At 40.5% G+C, this 20,824-nt stretch overlaps 1 protein-coding gene across 3 annotated transcripts in view; it reads right to left on the reverse strand.

Annotated features, from left to right (window-relative positions):
* Positions 1-555: 555 nt before the first annotated feature.
* PLCL2 (phospholipase C like 2) overlaps positions 556-20,824 on the reverse strand; it is a 178,095-nt gene continuing 157,826 nt past the window's right edge. For all 3 annotated transcript variants that reach the window (XM_081287552.1, XM_081287551.1, XM_081287553.1), the window contains 2 exons: positions 20,600-20,709; positions 556-3,578 (listed from right to left, as the gene is read on the reverse strand). In XM_081287552.1, the coding sequence (XP_081143678.1) occupies positions 3,405-3,578; positions 20,600-20,709 (284 nt within the window). In that variant the 3' untranslated portion in view covers positions 556-3,404. The remainder of the gene's footprint in view (positions 3,579-20,599; positions 20,710-20,824) is intronic.

Raw genomic sequence — 20,824 nt, forward strand, 5'->3', positions numbered from 1 at the left:
TGGGTAAAGCAGAGCTATGCTGTGGCCATAGTAAACTCTGCATTATAAATGCAACTCTTGAGGGCTGGGGATGTGGCTCAAGCAGTAACGCACTCACCTGGCATGCGCGGGGCACTGGGTTCGATCCTCAGCACCACATAAAATAAAATAAAGATGTTGTGTCCACCGAAAACTGAAAAATAAATATTAAAAATTCTCTCTCTTTTAAATAAATAAACAAACAAAGAAGCACATAAATAAATAAATGCAACTCTTGATTAAAGATTCTACTATCTCAATATACTGAATGAGGTCTCATAAGGAAGACTGCTTACAGAACCTTCGCATGCTAGATGGTTTTTTTCCATTCAGGGCCAACAGCCTAACTCCACGCAGGTGAAGAAGGGCAGCTTACCTAGGGTATTTCTAACACACAACCCTTGAGGAACTCCACCCTGTGCCCTGGCCCCAGATCACACTGCCCTGAAGGAGGTTAACCATTTGGGTTTAGAAGACTTCTTTCCCACAATTCAGAAGCCACAGCTGCCAAAAGCAAAAAATAGACAACACCTGCTGTGGCTTACATCACTGAGAGGATAAATTTAATAAGCATGCGCAAAGGAGGCAGAATGTACTTAGTGGACTCACAGAGGCCTCAAGATTTGCTCTGTGGGCATGATAAAAACGACTGTTGGAAACCTGACACCGGCTCGATATGTTGTCAATGGGACTTTTTATTTCCCAGGAAACTGACCAGGTGTTTGCCAGTTTCTGCACATTTTTGTCCAACTCTTCATTTTCCTGTGGCCTCAGTAGATTTACCAGTTGTTTCCACGCTACTTCTAATCACTCATCCCCCTAATTGGGAGTGATGCACAGTGTATATGTGTTTATGTATGTGTATGTATACAGTGTGAACAATGTACACACTAGTCAAATGAACAGGGAATCATTTTCATCTCCAGTACCTTATATGAGTGTTCCCCATTTAAAGACTGTAAATGATGGAAGTAAACTAGCATGTTACCCTTTTTCTCAACTGAGGAAACCCAGGAGCTGGGATCTCACCTTCACTTGATCATCAGGGTTATTATAAAGCCTCCACAGTTTCAGTCCAGGGTGGGCCAGTTAGTCCTTTGCAAGAGAAAACTGTTTATGAAGGCCCATAAATCAGAACTGTGGCCTTGTCAGTTTGATCAATGCTTTCTGTTTCCATTTGAAAGAGGAAAGAGGAGCAGAACAGCTCAATTGGCCACGAATTCCTGCTCTGCTGATGTGGGTCCTCATCTTCACTGGCAGGTGGTGCATTCACTGGGGCAGGATCTAGACAAACGGGAGGTATACTGCAGCTTGGGGTGCCACTCTTATGCCACTGACTACTCATCACTGGGCTTTCTCCTCTGAAGAGACGGATCAAAACAAGGTTAACTTTTTAGCATGGAAAGGTGGAGCAAGCCCCAGACTAAATCCAGGACCCCTAAGAGAGTCTGTGACATCAGACAATGCATTTTATTTTTCTATCTACAACTTCTGCATCTGGAGAAGACTGAATGATCTCATCGACTCCTTTAGTTCTAAAGTCACTGATTCTCAACTTGTATAAACTACAACAAATTACATGTGCCTTGCTATCAATCAGCCCATGTATTAGATAATATCTGCCATCATCATAAATGTAGTCATTTTTTCAATTTTACTATATTTTAAGTCATTTTCTTATGATTTCTGGATTTTCTCTTTAAACTGAGTTCAAGGATTGCTACAAAAAATCAGTTATGTGTTATTTTATTTCTTATTCTATAAGTCTACTTTTTATTTTCTCTCCACTTTCCCCCTGAGCTCATTTCTAAGCCAAGAGTCTACGTTGTTGGCTGGCAGTTTGCTGGTATGTGCAGGGAACTGCACTATTATCTAAATAGTGGGTAGAATTAATTTTCTAACTAAGATTACATCTACAGAAGGGCCAGTGGAAATGGGCACCTTAGCTTAAGTACTCTATTAGAATGTACATGGCAGGAATTGAGCAAAGGAATTATTTTTTAAGAGGATGTTCAGGAGCCTGGGGAAAAGTATCTGAACTATACCTGCCTGGGTATCTCCTTAACCACGAGGAAACACAATACTGAGATACCCAGCTGGGAAAGAGATACAGGTACCAGGATCACATATCTGAATCACTGGACAGAGAAAAGGGGCCATTGAATATTTTTTGAGAACCTTTAGTCTTCCAGATTTGAAAGCAATTTTGGTTTGGGAGAAGCAGTAATTAGGTTTCTGTGAAAGTAGTATGAAGTCTCACTGGTTTGGGAAATAAAAGCCTGGATTAAAATCTCAGCTGGTGTAAAAGTACCCTTCAGAGGTGAAGGGGAAATAAGACTTTTTCAGAAAAATAAAAAACATGGGGATTTGTCCCCTGCAGACTTGTAGGAAAGCTCTATTAGCTTCAGGTTCTGTAGCTGTGTTCAATTTACTATTTGCCTGATTTTGAGGTGTCCTTTACTAGGGGGTTAATCCAGGAGCCCTACAGGGACGGTTGTGGGGGTTTGGGTTCACTTTACAGTCAACTGCCTCTGCCCCCATGCTGTTGAAACCCTACTAAAAGCACAGTCAAGCCAGATAAGTAGCTTATTTTGAACACATAATGATCCATTCAACAACAAACTGGCCACTCAAGAGTAGACAATTTTGAACTAGAAATGTTAAAATTTCATTAAAAGCAGGTACTGCTGTTGGAGAAATATCATAAAACATCTCTTTAATGTGAACACTACTTCATACAAGGAGAAACTATTTACAATGTGTCACTTTCAGATTAGTTGCTTTTGCATCATTTGTTGACCATGTGCTGCCACAGCATAGCCTCAGCCAGGGAGCTTCAGTCCAACTGCACGTTCCAGGTCCTCGGTGGCTCTCTGGGGTTCCTGGGGATTCAGGGGACCTGCCCACTTACATTCTCCTCAGTAATTATGGCTCAGCAAGCATGCTACCCAAAGCATCTATAATCCAGAGACTCTGGCAACCACACATAAGTAAAAAGCAATAGATTAGATTTTTTTCACCAATAAATACTAATTTGACAATCCAATCCATTCTCATTTGAAGAAATTATTTTCACTTAGGAAAATTTTTCTCAAGAGAACTAGAGGGAACAATCTGTTCTTCACACTGGAACTGAATTAGGAGGTTTTTGTATACAAATATAGCATATTTGGGCCAGGGATATAATTTCTTGTTAAAGAGTTTATTTGCCTTCACACATAAGACTGCTACATACATTCACAGTTTTAATAGACTGTAATTAGCTATTCCAGTTGTGCTTTAAAATCCCAAATATTATTCTCGTTAGTGAGTGCAAAGCCAATGTCTCGTTTGACTATGATTGGTCCTAGAGTTATAAACTCCATAATGATTGACAGGCAGCTTCCTCATTCTCCAGTTTCATCATTTGCTTTTTCGTGTATGACTTCCAGGCTCCGGCGTGGTTTCTCAGTGTTCTCAGTGCCTGGTTTATTCAGTCCACATGAAACAGCAGCATAATGGATTTGTTTCAGGTTCTCCAAAGTCTCGTTCTTTGCATATTTCAAAAGATCTGCTTGTCCCTGTAATGAAACATGCAATTGAGTAGTATTAGATATGACACGACTTTTCTGCTAGACTTTACAATATAGATCTTCTGCTGAAAGAGGAGAATTTTGATTCCACAAGAGGACACATTTATTTCCTATTGGCACTGCATCCAAATAGGTCACTTTTAATACAACACCAGGTCTTTCCACTGGGAAATCTGAACAGCTATTCCTGCCTATCCCAGTTAAAATCATATCTTTCATTGTTTGGCCAATCTTGTTTTTGTGTGCAGTACTGGAATTGAACCCAGGGCCTCTCAAATGCTAGGCTAGTGCTCTGCCACTGAGGTGCATTCCCAGCTGGTTGTTTTTCCAGGTTGGCCTTGAATTTGTGATCCTCCTGTCTCAATCATTGGAGGAGCTAGAATCAGAGGCATGCCCCCACCCAGCCCCTTTTTTAAAAAGGCTTGTTTTTTGAAACACTTTACTCTGAAGTAAGTACCAATTCACAGAAGGATACAAAGCCAATAGAGAGAGGTCTTGCATTTCCTTCCCCAAATTCCCCCAAATGGTTACACCCCACATAAACTATAATAAAATATCAGCACCAGGACCCTGACATTGGTGCAATGAGCCCAAAGTTCCATGAGGCTCTATCACATGTGACCACTACTGCAACAGAGACACAGGAGTAATTCACCACAAAGATATCCCTTGTACCATGACTTTACAGTCACATACCTCCCTTTCCCCTCCAGCCCCTCACTCCAACAGCCACTAATATGTGGAGTCTGGTCTTTGAGCCTACGTAGCCTCTAAGAGTGCTAGCAGTGGTGAGCCCAAGGCAGGCCCTCCCTGCATCTGCTGAAAGAAGAACACAGAAAGGATTCTCATTCTGGATAAACGTCCTTAGCCCCATTTTAGTTTCTAATGAGGTCTGACCATTGACTCGACATGGATTTAGCCTGACATGAATACAGGTCAGAAAAAGGTGGACAGATGAGAAGCACAGTTGATGGGAGCCTGGAATGTGCTGACAATGGACCAACGCAGTCTGTCAGCCTCATCACTTCAGCTAGGAGGCCACAGGATTCTTCAGGGGTGGGTGAGAGCTGTGCTGTGCATCTCAGGATATTTAGCAGCATCCCGGGTCTTTACTCACTAGGTAGCATGGCACCCCCTCAACTGTGACAACTGAAAACATCTGAAGTCTTTGCTAGCTCTCTCCTGGTGGGAGGGTGCACTGGGGGAAGCCCTGGTTGAAAACCTCAGAGCTGAGGTATCAGCAACTGACTCTAAGGTCGCAGGGTGGAAGAGACGATGCGGTGCGGTGCAGTGCTCCTGTTGCAGATTCCACCCCTTTTACTTTGCTTTTTTGTTCTATTTTCCTTTCAAATTTGACCTGCCTTCCATTAACACTTCTTTCTACTCACACTATGGCCTTTCCATTTCTCTTACTCTCCTTGCTCATGGTTTTTCTTCCCCTTCTTAGGTTTTCGATTTATTATCTTATTTTCTTTATAATTGCTCTACAGTTTGACATTTTCTTTGGCATAATTCTTTCTCTCTTCCTTTTTTTTTTTTTTTTCCTTACTAACTGCCTCCCAAGTGCAGCTCCTTTAAAGTGTTCCTGTATAACCAGAGCTTGGGGCTGTTTACAGAGGGTGATGGTAAGGCCTTACCTTGGCAGGCAATTAGACTATAATCAAATTTCAGTTGCTGGTGACACCAAATTGCAACGTGATTTTAAACCACCACGAGGCCCAAATCCACAGAGTGGTTTGTTGCTTACCACTTATCATTCATGACTTTCCTGATTTACACAGACCTTAAATTAGTGACTATGAATAGCTGTTCCAAGGCTTAGTCTCACTGAAGGAGCTTCATTTTTATTCATTCCTCCTTGTCACTGAACTCACATGTTGAGCATTTACTAGTTATGAGACCTCTGTATTTAACACAGCAGCACATTGTATCAGGAATAAAATTTCTTATTAAAGAGCTTATTTGCCTTCACAAGCAAAATCGCTACATGCATTCATAGTTTTAGTAGATTGTAACTACATAATTCATTTGTGTTTTAAAAATTCCAAGTATTACTTTTTAAATTAATAAACTTTATTTTTAGAGCAGCTTCCGGTTCACAGCAAAACAGAGCAGGAAGCACAGAGTTTTCACATACTACCCTCTCCCCACACACATACCTCCTGCAGCACTGACATCCCACACCACAGTGGCGTGTGTGTTCTCATCAATGAACCCACAATGATGCATCAGTGTCAGCCAGTCTATTGTTTAAGTTAGGGTTCTTACGTGGTGCTATATAGATTTGCACAAATGTATGACGTTGTGTATCCACTATTATGGTAGCAGACAGAGTAGTTTTATTGCCCTAAAAATCCTTTACATTCTGCTGAGTGCTCCCTCCCACACCTCTTCAACCCAAACCCTTATCAACCACTGAATCTTTCTACTGTAATTTTTTTTTCAGACTCTTCCACAGTTGTAATCATATAGTTCTCAGTCTTTTCAGATTGGCTTCTTTCACTTGGCAAGGTGGACTTAAGGTTCCACCATGTCTTTTTTATAGTTTGATAGCTCATTTATTTTCAGCACAGAATAATATTCCTTTGTCCACTGTACTACAGTTTATCCATTCACCTACTGACAGACATCTTTGTAACTTCCAAATTTGAGTAGTTATAAATAAAGTTGCAATTGAACATAAGTTTTTTTTTAACTTATTTGGGTAAATGCCAAGGGGTGCAATTGTTGCATCATATGGTAAGAATATGTTAAGTTTTTGAGAAACTGCCAAACTACCTTCTCAAGTGTCTACCATTTTATACACCAACTGGCCTTTGAGTGAGAGTCCCTGTGCCCCCACATTCTAGCCAATGTCTGCTGTGGTCTGTGTTTTAGATTTTGGCCATTCTAATAGGTGTGTAGTGGTAACTCACTGTCTTAATTTGCAATTCTCTAATGATATTATTTTCATGTTTACTTTCATAATGTATCTTCTTTGGGGAAGGGTCTGTTCAGGCTTTTGCCCATTTTAAAATATGATTGTTTATTTCCTTATTGTTAAGAAACTGAGAATTCATTTTTGAGAAACTGTATATTTTGGAAAGCTGTCCTTCATCAGATATGTCTTACAGATATCTTCTCCCAATCTGTGCCTTCTCTTCCCATTATCTTAACACTGTCTTTAGCAGAGAAGAAGTTTTTAGTTTTAATGAAGTCAAGTTCACCAATTCTTTCCTTCCTGGATTATTATTTTAATGGTGCATCTAAAAAAGTAATTTCCATACCTTTATGTTATCTTCTAGTTCTATAATTTTCTGTTTTTCCTTTAGATCTATGATCTTGTTGAGTTAATTCTTGAGAAGGGTGTAAGATCTGTGCCTAGATTCAGCCTTTGGTGTGTGGATATCCAATTGTTCCAGCACCACTTGTTGACAAGATTGTTCTTTTCCTTCAATATTGTACAGGCTATTTGGGGTCTTTGGCCTCTACATATGAACTGGTTTGTCAGATCCATAAAATAATTCACTGGGATTTTGATTGGATTGCAGTGAATGCATAAATCAAGTTGGGAAGAACTACTATCTTGATAGTATTGAGTTTTTATAACATTTCCCCATTTATTTATTTCCTTTCTATCTTTTTTCAGAGTTCATTAGTTTTACTCATGAAAGTCTTCACAACAGTGGTGAATGGTGAGAGGAGACATCCTTGCTTTGTTCTTGATCTTAGTGGGAAACTTTGAGTTTCTTACCATTAAGTATGATGCTAGCTTCACATTTTTGTAGACAATCCTTATCAACTTGAGGAAGTTCCCCTCTATTCCTAATTTTCTGAGAGTTTTCAACATGAACAGATGTTAGATTTGTCCCTTTCTTTTTCTGTGTCTAGTTATGATCATGTTTTTTTTCTTTAGTCTGTTGATGTGATGGGTTACACAAATCGCTTTTTAAAAGTTGAGCCAACCTTGCATACCTGGGAAAAATCCCACCTGGTTTTGATATATGATTCTTTTTTATACATCGTTGAATTACTATTGTTAATTTTTTGAGGATTTTTGTGTCTGTGTTCCTGGGAGATATTGGCCTGCAATTTTCTTCTCTTATAATGTCTTTGGTTTTAGTATTAGGGTTATGCTGGCCTTGTAGAATCAGTTACAAAGTATTCACTCTGCCTTTATCTTCTGAAGGAGATGGTAGAGAATTCCATTCTTGTAGTCATTCGGATCAAAATGTCATCACTGATTCCTCTCTTTCTCTTCCATCCTCTACCCCACCTATCAGAAGTTCCTATATATGTCCCAGCCTTCAAAACATATATATTCAGGTTACCACCACTTCTTATCACCCTCACTGCCACCACCACAGTCAAAGGCACTATAATCTTTCCTTGGGTTTATGATGGTACCCTTCTGACTGGTCTTCCTTAACATAACAGGCGGAACGTTCCAATTGAAACAGTCAGAACATACCTTCCCCTTTTCTTAAAACTCTTCAGTGGCTCAACAAGTAACTCATTTAGAGTGAGTGTCAAAGTTCTTGCCCAGGGCCCATCCTCATTCCCTGTATCTCTTTGCCTTGTTCACTCAGCCTTCATTATACTGGCTCTTCAATGTACCTCAAACTTAGCAGGTCTTCTGCAGGTGGGCCTCAAGGTCTGTGCACTCACTGCTCCCTCTGATCAGAAGGCTCTTGTCTAAAAATGTACAAGGCTCACTCCCTTACCTCCTTTATGTCTTGACTTTGAAATCACCTTAAAGTGGTATCTACCTTGACACAATTCTATTTAAAATTAGAACTTCTGTCCTGTACCCATGGTTCTCCTTACCCTTTTCCTGCTTTGTTTTTTTACAACAAATAGTACCATCTGACATACTCTGTTGTTTTCTTCATTGTCTGTCTCTCTCATTAAACATGAGCTCCATGAGAGCAGGAATTTTTGTTTCCTGGAATGAATGTAATTAAAGTAAAATGTGAAAATCTCCTCTTGAATATCCATAGCTGCCACCCCAACCATGTTTTGTATTTCTCTTTCCTTCTTTGTATATATGTTATAAAAAGATATTTTACTTTTTATATAAGTGGTATCAGGTAATCTACATTGTTCTTTGGTTTCCCTTTGTACTCACCAGAAGCCACGTCTTGGTAACCTTACTATGTCAGCATATATAGATCTACCACATGATAGGTTATTTAAAACAAAAACTCCAGATGGTGTGGGATAATTAATGTGGCAACAACAGAGCTCTTTGGATGAATTTTATGTTTCCCAAACTCAGACAAATTGTGATGGTATTTCCAACAGAACAGGTGTAGGCATTCAGCCATTATGCAAGTGACACCAAAGGACGCCACAAGCAACACATCCAGATCTGGGGAGCTGCTAAACTTGGTCCCCACCACTTTTATTCTGTTCGTGTGTCTAAAACTACCTGCCTGACACGTCTTGGAGTTAAGACATCGATCATGAGTGAAGGACAATTCTGAAGGCTGTGGTGGTGTTTGCGGTAGCAATGCTCACATGTCATTGCTTCAAAAGACTTCGAAAGAGCACAAGCTATTTAAAACACTGCCACCCACTGACACAGGGTGTCTAGTTTAGAAGAATCTTTCTACAAGCTGGCTTTGCAATGTTTTCAGTTGAAAAACCCAAACCTCATTCAGTTTCACACATTCTGTTTTGAATTTTGTAATTTATTTGATTTGGTTTTCATCTTGAAAGGGTTATAACAACCTTAGGTCAAAATATTTAAGGTTCTCACTTTTGGCCTAGAAAGTAATCTTTAAAATACATCTCTAAAGGCAGAAGCCGCACCACAGCAGCTCTTGCTGAGTTTAGCTGTGCCAATGGCTTACCTGGAATTGGATCAGAGGCCAGGAGCAGCCAGGAAATATACAATGGATGCCAAACCCCAGAGCTGGTGTCCCAGCTGTACTCAACACTTGGCTAGTCACCAGACTTTCTGTGTGATTATAAAAGATGTCCTAGTTTTTTTGTTTGCTTTTGTTTCTTTTTATTTCAGTTCTTTGAACCCAGGGCCTTGCACATGCTAGACAAGTGCTCTACCATACTGGGCTACATACATCTCAGCCCTTTATAAAAAATTTTGTTTTGCTACAGGTTCTCGCTAAGTTGCCCAGAATGGCATCAAGTAGCTGGGATTACAGGCATGTGTCACTGCATTTAGCTTCGGTTTTTAATATATTAAAAATATTTAAAAATACATCTGTTAGTGCTATATAGTTTTTGGAACCAAAATTAATAATTACATTCACTGCTTTTATCCAAATCTAGAGATAAAACAATAGGGATTAGATACTCCAGTTAATTTTTTCAAAGCCCCTTTGTCAAACTATCTATTAGAGGAAAACAGAGCTGCCTTACTGTGGAGATGAGTGACCCAGCGAAGCTGTCCCTGACCTCTACAATTGGCCCTTGCAATGACCGCATGGCTTGGAGCTACAGAGAGCAAAGACAGCCATCTGCCATTCCCTGGGGGCCAGCAGACACCTTTTCCAAATTCCATGTAATGGGAGGGAGGAGAAAGAAGTGGACACTCATACCGTACATTTGGGAGTTTGAAGGAAGCACAAAAGTATTCAGGTCTTTTTGTTTTGATGCAAACAGGACTGTAAATCATCAGAGTCTACTTTTGACTTTTCCATATCTGGGGTCTACACTGACTTCTGAGTTGCCCTGGGCTTTGCCAAAGGTTCCAACCTAAGAAGCTTCACCTAGGCGAGAATGGACTATCTCCTTTCTGGCTTTCTTATCTACCTGGGAACACAGTAAGAAACACAGCAGATTGAAGCTGACTCTGGCGGACACTGGGGCTGCTCTAAGGTCTACCAGGAAGACAGACTGCCTTCCTGAGTGGGCCCATCCCAACCCACGACTCAGCCCTTCCTTGGCAACTGGATTTGCATGCATCTGATTTTCCCAACTAAATCATTTTACTTTATCTTTCTTGTAAGTCTCCAAGAGGCTGTGGGAACCCTCACACGATGGCAGGCAGGTCTAGGCTTCTCCTGTCTCTCAGCAGAGTGTCTTTTGCAACTAAAACCAGTGAGCCCAAACACACATTTCATGACAGGAAATGAAAGCCAGGTGGCCAGGAAGTTGTCATTTCTTCATTGGTTATCTGTCTAGTTAATGGCAAGCAGTCACAAACATGGCCTTTTAGTAAATATTTTGTGGTTAGTCACTTTCAGGTGATGGGAGATTCACATACAAAGGGAATATATTTTAACCATGTATTTCTTTTTTAAAAAAAATCTTTATTTTTTAGTTGTAGGTGGACACATTATCTTTATTTCATTTTTATATGGTGCTGAGGATTGAACCCAGGGCCTCACATGTGCTAGGCAAGAGCTCTACCACTGAGCCCCAACCCCAGCCCCAACCATGTATTTCGTAAGCATTTAAAAATCACAGGCCAAATGCTCAAACCTCCTTCAAGAGTGCTATGGTAAAAGCCATGGGGGCAGTTCACACATCAGTAGGGTACCAGGGATTAGAGGGAAGGATGAATAGGCAGAACACAGAGGATTTTTAGATTAGTGATAATACTTTGCATGATACTAAAATGATGAACACAATAAAAACATCAAGTTGTACACCTTAAATACATACAATAAAAAATAAATTTAAAAAAAATGGTGGCTAAGATTGCAGCTATGTGGTAGAATACTTGCCTAGCATGTGCAAGGGCCTGGGTTCAATCCCCTGCACCACAGAATGAATGAATAAGTAAATACATTAATTTAAAAAAGTACAGTGGATACATGTCATTATAGATTTGTTCAGTCCCATTCAATGTGCAACATCAAGAGTGAATCTTAACATAAACTATAGTCTTTGAGCAATGATGTGTCTATGCAGGTTCACTGACTGTAACAAATGCACCACTATGGTGGAGGTTGCTAATAGGGAGGTGTGTGGGTGGGATATGGGAAGTCTCTGAACCTTTTTGTCAATTTTGCTGTGAACCTAAAATTGCTCTAGAAAAAATTAAAGTCTTTTAAAAAAGGAATGCTGTGGAAATGATTTAGTACATTTCTTACAACCACAATTCAGATTGGCTCAGAAGGGCTATAAAAGTAATTATGGTCCTAAGTTTGAAACCACAGAGCCTACAATATGTTAAAATAAAATATGAAGGCACATACACCAGCAAAGCCTTCTGGGAGCATTGGTTACTATTTATTGAGTGACTGCTTTGCCAAACACTGTAATAAGCCACTTACAAAGATTCTCTCATGACAGTCTCTTAATTCTGAGAAGACACTACTACTATCCCTGTTTTATAATGAGAAAACTTAGTTTAAGGAGATTAGGGACCTTGCCTGAGGCAGAGTCTAAATAGCAAATTATATTGAAACACACAGAACCTTTTGTTTTCCTTTTGGATAAACTAAATGGTGGGACCTCCAACCATAGTGGGTTGAACCCCACATGTTGCATGCAAGCAAAGTAGGAACTCCACTGTATTTTTAAGGCACTCAGCATATCAACAAATTGTGTAGACAATTCAATCTTCCTGTGGTTAAATACAGAAACAGAAATACAGATGTCTGAATCAGATATGTTGAAGAGGAATGCGTGAACAAAAGCAGGGGGGGCCATGGGAGTCTTGGCTACAGATTGCAAATCACCCCTTCTTATCCTTTGATGGCCCCCCTTCTGAGAGGCCTTTTGTGGCCAGCTAAAACCTAGCACATTAATCAGGATTAAGGAAGCCCTCCTAGCTTGGTCAGGCGTACTTCCTGCTGATGTCTTAATAAACCTTACACATGAAAAAAGATCCCCATCATCAGAATCACCTCAAGCTACAGCAACAGAACCCATGCTTTGCTACAGGACGTGAGAACTGCTGGAGTGCGTCATTATTTTTTTCTCTCCTGTGGCTTCCCCTTCTGTTCAGTAGGGCTGTAATGCAAGCTGCAAACTGGTCTCACCATAGCAGGGGTGCCTTCCTCTACCCTGCCTCCACCCCACGGGGTTCAGAACCCCTGGGGAGGATGAGGTGCTGGGCGAGAGGGGAAAGAACACACTGTAAACGTGGCTCTTGGACCTTGAATTTTTTTCCTTAATCCAGAGATGCTTCAGTTGTACAATGCAGCAGTGGATCATGGGAGGATGGTGGGTCCGTCTGAGGACTATTCTCAAGTTTGGATTCTCCCCATACACTTTGCCCACATCTGGGCTCTCATCACATCTACAGTCATCTCCCAATTTGCCAATAATTGTATGACTGTCAATAATTTTAAATTTCAAAAATAAGATTCAATTTAATTTAAATTTAGAAGGAATGCCATTCTCCTCAAAAATAAGTTTTGTTTTCTTCAACCAAGATGGAGAGCTGGGCCTGGAGAGAAGGGCAGGAAAGGATTTTGGTAGGTGTGGGGGGCTGTGGAGAATCCTGCTGCTTTCCATGACTCCAGGAAACAAGCTCTGCAGCCCAGCCATAATTCAGCAGCATGTCCTCTAGACCACAAAGCTTTCTAAGTTTGGACTCTGAATCTCTCCCTGCTACAGACCTGCTCATGGAGAGAGCTAAGGTTCACTCTGCAGCAGGAGGGGGCCTGGACTGGCACAGAGCTAGATGGTTGCTCTGGTGGCAGAGGTGGGATGGGGGTTTCAGGAGCAGTTACTGGAGTCTCCTGATAGTAGAAGTGAGCCACCACATAAGCACAGAAAGCAGGAGGTCAGAGAGGGACCAGGGTCAGAGGAGAGGAAGTGGAGAGGGATAGGAGGCTGGGGGATGAGCAGGACCAGGACGGTGAGACTCTGGACACATTAGGAACAACAGTGCACATGTAAGCACTTCCTTCGCATTATTACTCTTTTAAGCATACCTTGTGCCTAATCAAATATCAGCTGAGTAATCACAAATTCCACATTAGAGGGATCCAAGTGCTTGAGGTTTTTCTGTGTTTTAAATGGATCAGGAAGAGCGGCCTGCCTAATGGTGAGCACTACTGTAGTGTGTTTCCTGAACCATTCTGAGTTTTCACACACTAAATGGAGAAATGGCTTTCAGTCAATTATTGCTTTTCAGGAAAACTGGCAACACATGACATCACCAATAAATAAAATAACTAAGACATGAGTGTCAATAAGTCTAAAAAAAGAAAATGCAATCAGTCCACAGACCATAGTAGTGATTTTCAGAAAGGAAACAAATGCCAGTCTTCAAGGTAAAGACTACACCTCAGGTAAAAATAAAAACCAAGCTCAATGTTGGGATCAACGCCATCTGGTTTATTGATTCATTTTTGGCAGAAGTCTTATGCTCCTGAAGAGAACAAATCTCTAATTACTTGCAGGATTTCCTTGTCAGTCTGGTTTCTGAGGGCAGAGTGGCACAGGATGGGAAGAGCTGGCTTGGCAGCCATTCATCTGGAGACATCTTGGGCTACAATCAACTTACTTTAAGATGTGATACAGACGCTATGAAAGCCCACCCCAGATGAGATGCCAGTCATGTGGGTAAAGCCTAATTGATGTTCCAGGCCCAGCTGAGGTCCCAGCAGAATTATGCCCCAGGATAGAGCCAGCCACTACCACATGAAGCACAAACCATGTGGCTGAGCTAGTGAACACACAGAATAATGGGAAAAAGAAGTAGAAATCATTTTATGCCACTAGTTTTGAAGTGGGTTGTTAAACAGCAGTAGGGAACTGAAACAGCCACTCAAGGTGGCCAGCTTCTGAGCTACAGGACAAGATCTTCCTGGACACAGTGTATGGAGGTAGGGGGAGAGCTCGATCCAAGGAGCCCTGATACAAGAGAAGACTTACACACCTTAGGACTGCTCAGTCTGGAGCTAAATGGTTGAGCTAAACTAGGAAAGACAAATAGTTTGAGCACTTGAAATAAAAGCTTATATGGTACTGTCAGGGCCAGAACAAGGCAAGAAAAAGTTCCAAAATACTACCAATGGGCACAATGCATGGGCTGGCAGAAGGGAGAAGAACTGAGCAGAGGCACAGAGACAAGCAGGCAGAGCACTGGCCACAGAGACGCAGCTCTTCTGGGGCCACTGGGGTTCCAACAGCTTCCTAACTGCGTGAAGCTGGACTGTCGTTTCTGGTCTCAGAGTTCCTGAAGGTTCATGCCCTTCCTGGGCTGTATATGCCTGCATCTCTCACCCCTCCTCAGTGAGTTAGTCTAAGTGAATTTTTGCTTCTGGTAACGAAGAGCAGGCCTGTGAAAACTGCACTCTTCTTAGGAGATCTTAGCATCTTAGGAATGGCAGTCAGTGGGCCTGGCGAGCACCACCACCTGTATAGCGAGCATTTTAGCAAATGAAAAAATGAAAGTAGAGGAGCTCTGATAATGGTGGAGGGATGAAAATGCACTGGAGTTCCCATCCCACATTTCCAACAAAAGGAGCCCAAACAGCAAAATTAGCCAAAAACAAACTCAGGTAAAAAACTACCAAGGAGCAACCAAACTAAGAAAAGGGTATAACATAATTTAATAAACTTTTAAAACTCACAGTACCTACATTGTCAAGTCACTAGAGTCCACAAAATTCTCCCTAACACTCAACCCAACCAGAGGGATATGAACAAAGTAAGCGACCTTCTCTTCTTCTATTTGCTGGAGTAGCAGAAGACATTATGGGCAGATGGTGGGAAGAAAGTGACACTGGAAAAGTTAGGAATAGGGCTGACACAATTAAAAAATAGGACAAAATACAGAACACAATGGCTTTCAGAGAGCACAAGAGTGATGTCTGAGAGAAGGATACCAAGAGTGCCATGAATGACAGGCACAGTGGCACACACCTATGATCCCAGTGGCTTAGGAGGCTGTGGCAGGAGGCTTCCATGTTCAAAGCCAGCCTCAGCAACTCATTAAGGCCCTAAGCGACTTAGCGAGATCCTATCTCAAAATCAAATGTAAAAAGGGTTGGAGATATGCTCAGTGGTTAAGTGTCCTGGGTTCAATCCCCAGTACTAAAAAAACAACAAAAAATAAGCAAACAAACAAAAACCCTGAAAAAGAGTGTCCCACACTTTGTGTGGTTTGCAGGTAATAATGTAGAAGGGTGTGGCCCAGAGCCCAACAGCCCCACAGGCTCAGAGGACAGAGCCTGCAATTCAGGAAGCCATAGTGGCTGGAGTTTGAAGCTCAGAGGAGGGGAGAGGAGGAAGTAGCTTTAGGCTGCCTATTACACATGTTCAAGAAGTCAGAGGATTTGATGAGCTTAAAGAGGAGAGATGCATGAAATTTGATATAAAATACGTGAAATAGGATCAATAGCATACTGGGACTGGAGCTGTAGCTCAGTGGTAAAGCACTTGACTTGCATGTGTAAGGCACTGGGTTCGATCCTCAGTACCACATAAAAATAAAGATATTGTGTGTCTATTTACAACTAAAAAAATAATTAAAAAAACAGGATTAAAAAAATAATAAAAACAGGATTAATGGCATATTAGATAATATAGAAGACAGCAATATTAATTACTTGAAGACAGTATAACCGCCAACATTTTCTTTTAAACACAGAAAACACCTTAAAAACAAATGAATAAGCATCTATGTCTCATGGGACAATGCCAAGCAGTATATATGTATAGCTGGAGTAATCAAAGGAGGAAATAATGACTGAAATTTTCCGAATTTATTTAAAGTTATAAATCCACATGTCCAAGAATTTTTTTTAAGAGAGAGTGAGAGAGAGAGAGAGAAAGAGAGAGAGAGAGAGAGAGAGAATTTTTTAATATATATATATTTTTTAGTTCTCCGCGGACACAACATCTTTGTTTGTATGTGGTGCTGAGGATCGAACCCGGGCTGCACGCATGCCAGGCGAGCGGGCTACTGCTTGAGCCATATCCCCAGCCCCTATCCAAGAATTTTAACAAACTTCAAGTGTAAGAAACATAAATAAAACCACATCAAGACTCATCATAATTTTTTTAAACACACACACACACACAGATATTCAGCCTTCATACATTTGCTAGAATGGCTAAACCAATTATTTCAAGTGTTGACAAGGATCATCTAAGCAATCGGAACTCTCCACACACTGCTGAGGGGAATGCAAATAGGAAATGACTTTTTTTTTTAAAGTAGTTTGGCAGTTTCTTATGAAATCTGACATACATTTACCAAACAATCAAGCCGTTCCACTCGTAGATATTTCCCCAAGAAGAATAAGAACATATGTCCATATAAAAAATTGTATGTGAATGTTCTTTGCAGCTTTATTCACAATAGTTGAAAATTGGAAACAACCCAAATGTCCATCAACTGATTCATGTATAAACAAAGTGTGTTACATCCATAAAAATAGAATACTATTCATCAATAAAAAGGAATCGATTGTTGTAACGTGGATGAATCTAAAAAGCATTATGCTAAATGAAAAAAGTCACGTAGTAAAAACTGCATCCTATATAATTCCATTTATATAACACTCTGGAACAGGTGAAAATATATATGGAGAAATCAGATCAGTGGTTACCAACACAAAGGATTTTATTACAAAGAGGCCCAAAGAAACCTTCGGAGGTGACAGAAATACTCTATCATAGTTGTGGTGGAGGCTACATATATATACATTATACATCATGGAATTATATGTTTACAACTGGAAAATTTTATTTTGTGTAAATTATATCTTAATGAGGTTTGCAAAGAAGTAAAAAATAATGATTTTATGTTGAGGGTTGGATCAAACAAGCAAGTGGAAGTGTGTGTGGGTGGGTCACACTCCAGAAAAGGAACATCGCTGCCATTGTAACTGTGACACAATGCAAAGATGTCATGGACTATGAGATAGATAACAATTTCAAAAATGTCATCAACATGAAAAAAGATATGACTCAAACTCAGTCATACTCATCTCCATCCACACACCCATCCGTGCACACACATGCTGCGCATGAAAATCTTCCTGGAATAAGGTCACTCACATTTAAAGAAGGTTCTAATTAGAGGGAGGATCTAAAGTCCTTTTAATGCTTTTATATTTTCTATACTAAAATAATTCTTTATAATAAATATGCATTTATAAAAACAAATCAATGCTTTTTATTTAATAAAAAAAATGACCAAAAGTAAGTATGCCAAGTTGTTAGTAGTGAATGATTCTGGATGTGATGACCCTGAATGATTTTATTTCTCCTTTGTTCACTTCTGTATCTTAAACAATTTTCCAAATAAAAAATAAAATAAACCAAGATTAAAAAACAATAAGATGAATATCCTTAGACATATGAACTTTCTTACCAACAGTGTGCCTCCGCTTAGGGTGAGCAGAGTCCCTGGTATGTCTGGGACTGAAAGCCCTACATTCTGAAATGGTTGGATCCGGAATGTTCCCCAAAAGTTCATGTGTTGAGGGCTTGATCCCCAATGTAACAATATTCAGAGGTGGGACCTTTGGGAAATGATTAGATCACAAAGGTACTAAACTCATCCATGTATTTACTGATGGATTCATAGCTGAATGGACTACCATAAGGTGCTGGACACTGTAGGAGGCAAGACCTAGTTGAAGGGAGGAGGTTCTTGGGAGAGTGACCTTGGTGACTATATGTTATCCTCAGCACCCCTTGCTCTGCTTCCGGGGCTGCCCTGAGGGCTGAAGTGTGCAGTTTTCCTCTACTACACCCTTTCCACTATGATATTCTGCCTTGCCTCATGTCCAAAGCAAGGAGTCAACTAAGCATGGACTGAAACATTTGAAACCATGAGCCAAAATGAATCTTTCCTCTGCTGTTTCTCTCAGGTATTTTGTCACAGTAACAAAAAGCTGACTAACATAGTCACTTTTCCTCCTTTGTGGTTCCAATGAATGGGGTGATGAATAAGTAAAGATTCTATAGCAATGGTACTCAATATTTTTTAGTGTGCCTAAGAATTCCTTGAGGAACTAGACAGGCAAGAAGATTCCTGGGTTCCACTCCTGGATATTCCGGTTCAGTAGGTGTGGGGTGGGGCTCAGGAGAGTACATTTTTTAGCACCCCAGATAATGCCCATGCTCTGGCCTCACTGTGCCAGAGCTCCCTCAACATGTCTTCCTGTTCTTCTCTTCCATATCTGGAGTTAACTCAAACCCTGCCTAGCCTCTGTTCCACCAGGAGGCACCACTTGGTAGCCCCAAAGGGATGTTGCCTCTCCAAGTTTACTGCAAAGAATAAATGGAGGAAGGATCTCAGGGCATTCTATTCCCTCCGGCCACAAAAATGCTGACAGCCCAACTCAGAGCAAACTCACACGTCAGACCCCATGAACACTTGTTCTTCTAAACAGAGTTTAAACTTTAGAAACAGATACAGGGAAAGCCTTTCCATCATACAGCAAGGACACATAGATTCCTCCAATTCTTTCCCATTCACCTAAAATCATTTAGTACCCCTCAAAATTGTCCCATGTCTCCCCTTTCTCCTCTAGAAGAACGTATAAGCATCTGGACCTCTTTGAGTTACTGGGTAATCATACTCCCATGACTATCCTGGGCACAGGAAAGGAATGCATACACCTTTCCTTCTATGGATCTATCTACCGTCAGTTCATTCCAGCCAGCCTTCAGAGGGTGACAGAAAGTTTTCCCTTTGTTGCTAGGCAGCAAGCTCCCAAGGGACCTCACACTGCTGGTTCCCAGATCACACTGAGGAGCAAGGAAAGTTGGTCCTAGGCCTCTACTTGCCTATATAAAATAGAAGGAAAATGAGCATTTGTTCCTACCACGGGCTTAAAGTGCTGTGCTATTTTTTCCTGAGGTTTGCAGGAAATGTGTGGTATACTCTCCACCCCTGAAAGGGGGTGAGTCAGCAAGTTGTAACGCCAAATCCCTTTTCATTGTAAATTCTTGTTTCTGCTGTTTACAGAACTGCAAACCATTGGAGTTAAATTCTAAGCAGAAGATCTTGATATATATGTATTTAAAAAGTACATGTGTAGGAAGGGAAGTGCTTGAAGAAGTCAAGAAAATGATTTTAATTATAAAATGAGTAGGGGTTTAACATGAGAAAATGCAAGCTCGCTAGCTTTGGAAGGGGGACCTTTTACACAATCAAATCAGAAAACTGTTGTCAGTGGCAGGAATGGATCTCTAAACTGGAGGAGTAGTGAGGAGACTAAAAGAGGCAGCTATGATAATGTCTTTACAGTCTCAAATTCAACTGAGCATAAAGTTTTGGAGGGTGAACGGCAGAAAGCAGTTTTACGTTTACTTGTCCAAGATCCAGGATGAAATAACTGTCCTGTGTTGTGATTATTCGTATCCTCAAGCACTAAGAAGAACAGTAAGAACCCCTGGAATAAAAACTCAAAAATGTTTGAAGGTACATATACTATGTTATTTAAAAAATCATGTCACATTAAATCCAGCACAGAAAAAAAATACTGGAAGAATGCATGGCAGAAAACCCACACTAACTGTCTCTGGATGGTGGGATTATGTGCACCTTTGCTTATTGCCTTTGACATTTTCTAAAACAAAAATGTATTGTTTTTATAATAAAAATAACCCAAGCCAATTTTTAAAAGCAGCATACTGAGAGAAACATATGCAACTTCACCTTTAAAGGAAAACTTCTTTCAAATGGCAATTCCTTTATGCATTTCCTTACATTATACGTTATCCAATCCTCTTCTTGTTTTTTCTGGGTCCATATTAACATTAGGGCTCTGATTACACTTTAAAGTGTGAAATGACAGTTGAATGGCTAGAATCTTTAATTTTCCAATCAATCCTCTGTAATCAGTATTTTCTACTTCACATACACCAATGGGCATTTATGAACCTTAAAATGCTCCCAGGATAAAATGAAGTCTTTGTCTGTATACCAGAAGACCTGTGTGCTCCTTCTGAGCCCCAGTGACAAGCCACTGTGCCTATGAACTCTATAGGGGAAGAGTTGTCACTGTGATTTCTGTGCTGTGCTGTAGAGCCTCAAAGGCTGATAATGCACAACAAAGGAAATGTTATTCTGAGAGAGAAAGGCAAGCAGAGAACAACTACAGCACTATTACCCTCAGATACAACTCTGTAGATACCTTTAAGATCGTGATATTCCAGGTAAAGCTCTCCACTGCTTTCTGTAGTTTCCGTTCCTTCAGACCCTCCTTGGTGCCTATGCTGTGTAAGTGCTCATGGAATTCCATGGCTGAAAGAAATAAAAAAGACAAAGCGTATTACTTCGCCATCCAGTTTGTGGTAATGAACCAGCAATATTCATTTTTCTAGGCAGAGCTAAAACAATTTCAGTCACTAATGGAACT

Source organism: Spermophilus citellus (genome assembly GCF_964194105.1).
Source record: "Spermophilus citellus genome assembly, chromosome: 3".
Classification (NCBI taxonomy): domain Eukaryota; kingdom Metazoa; phylum Chordata; class Mammalia; order Rodentia; family Sciuridae; genus Spermophilus; species Spermophilus citellus.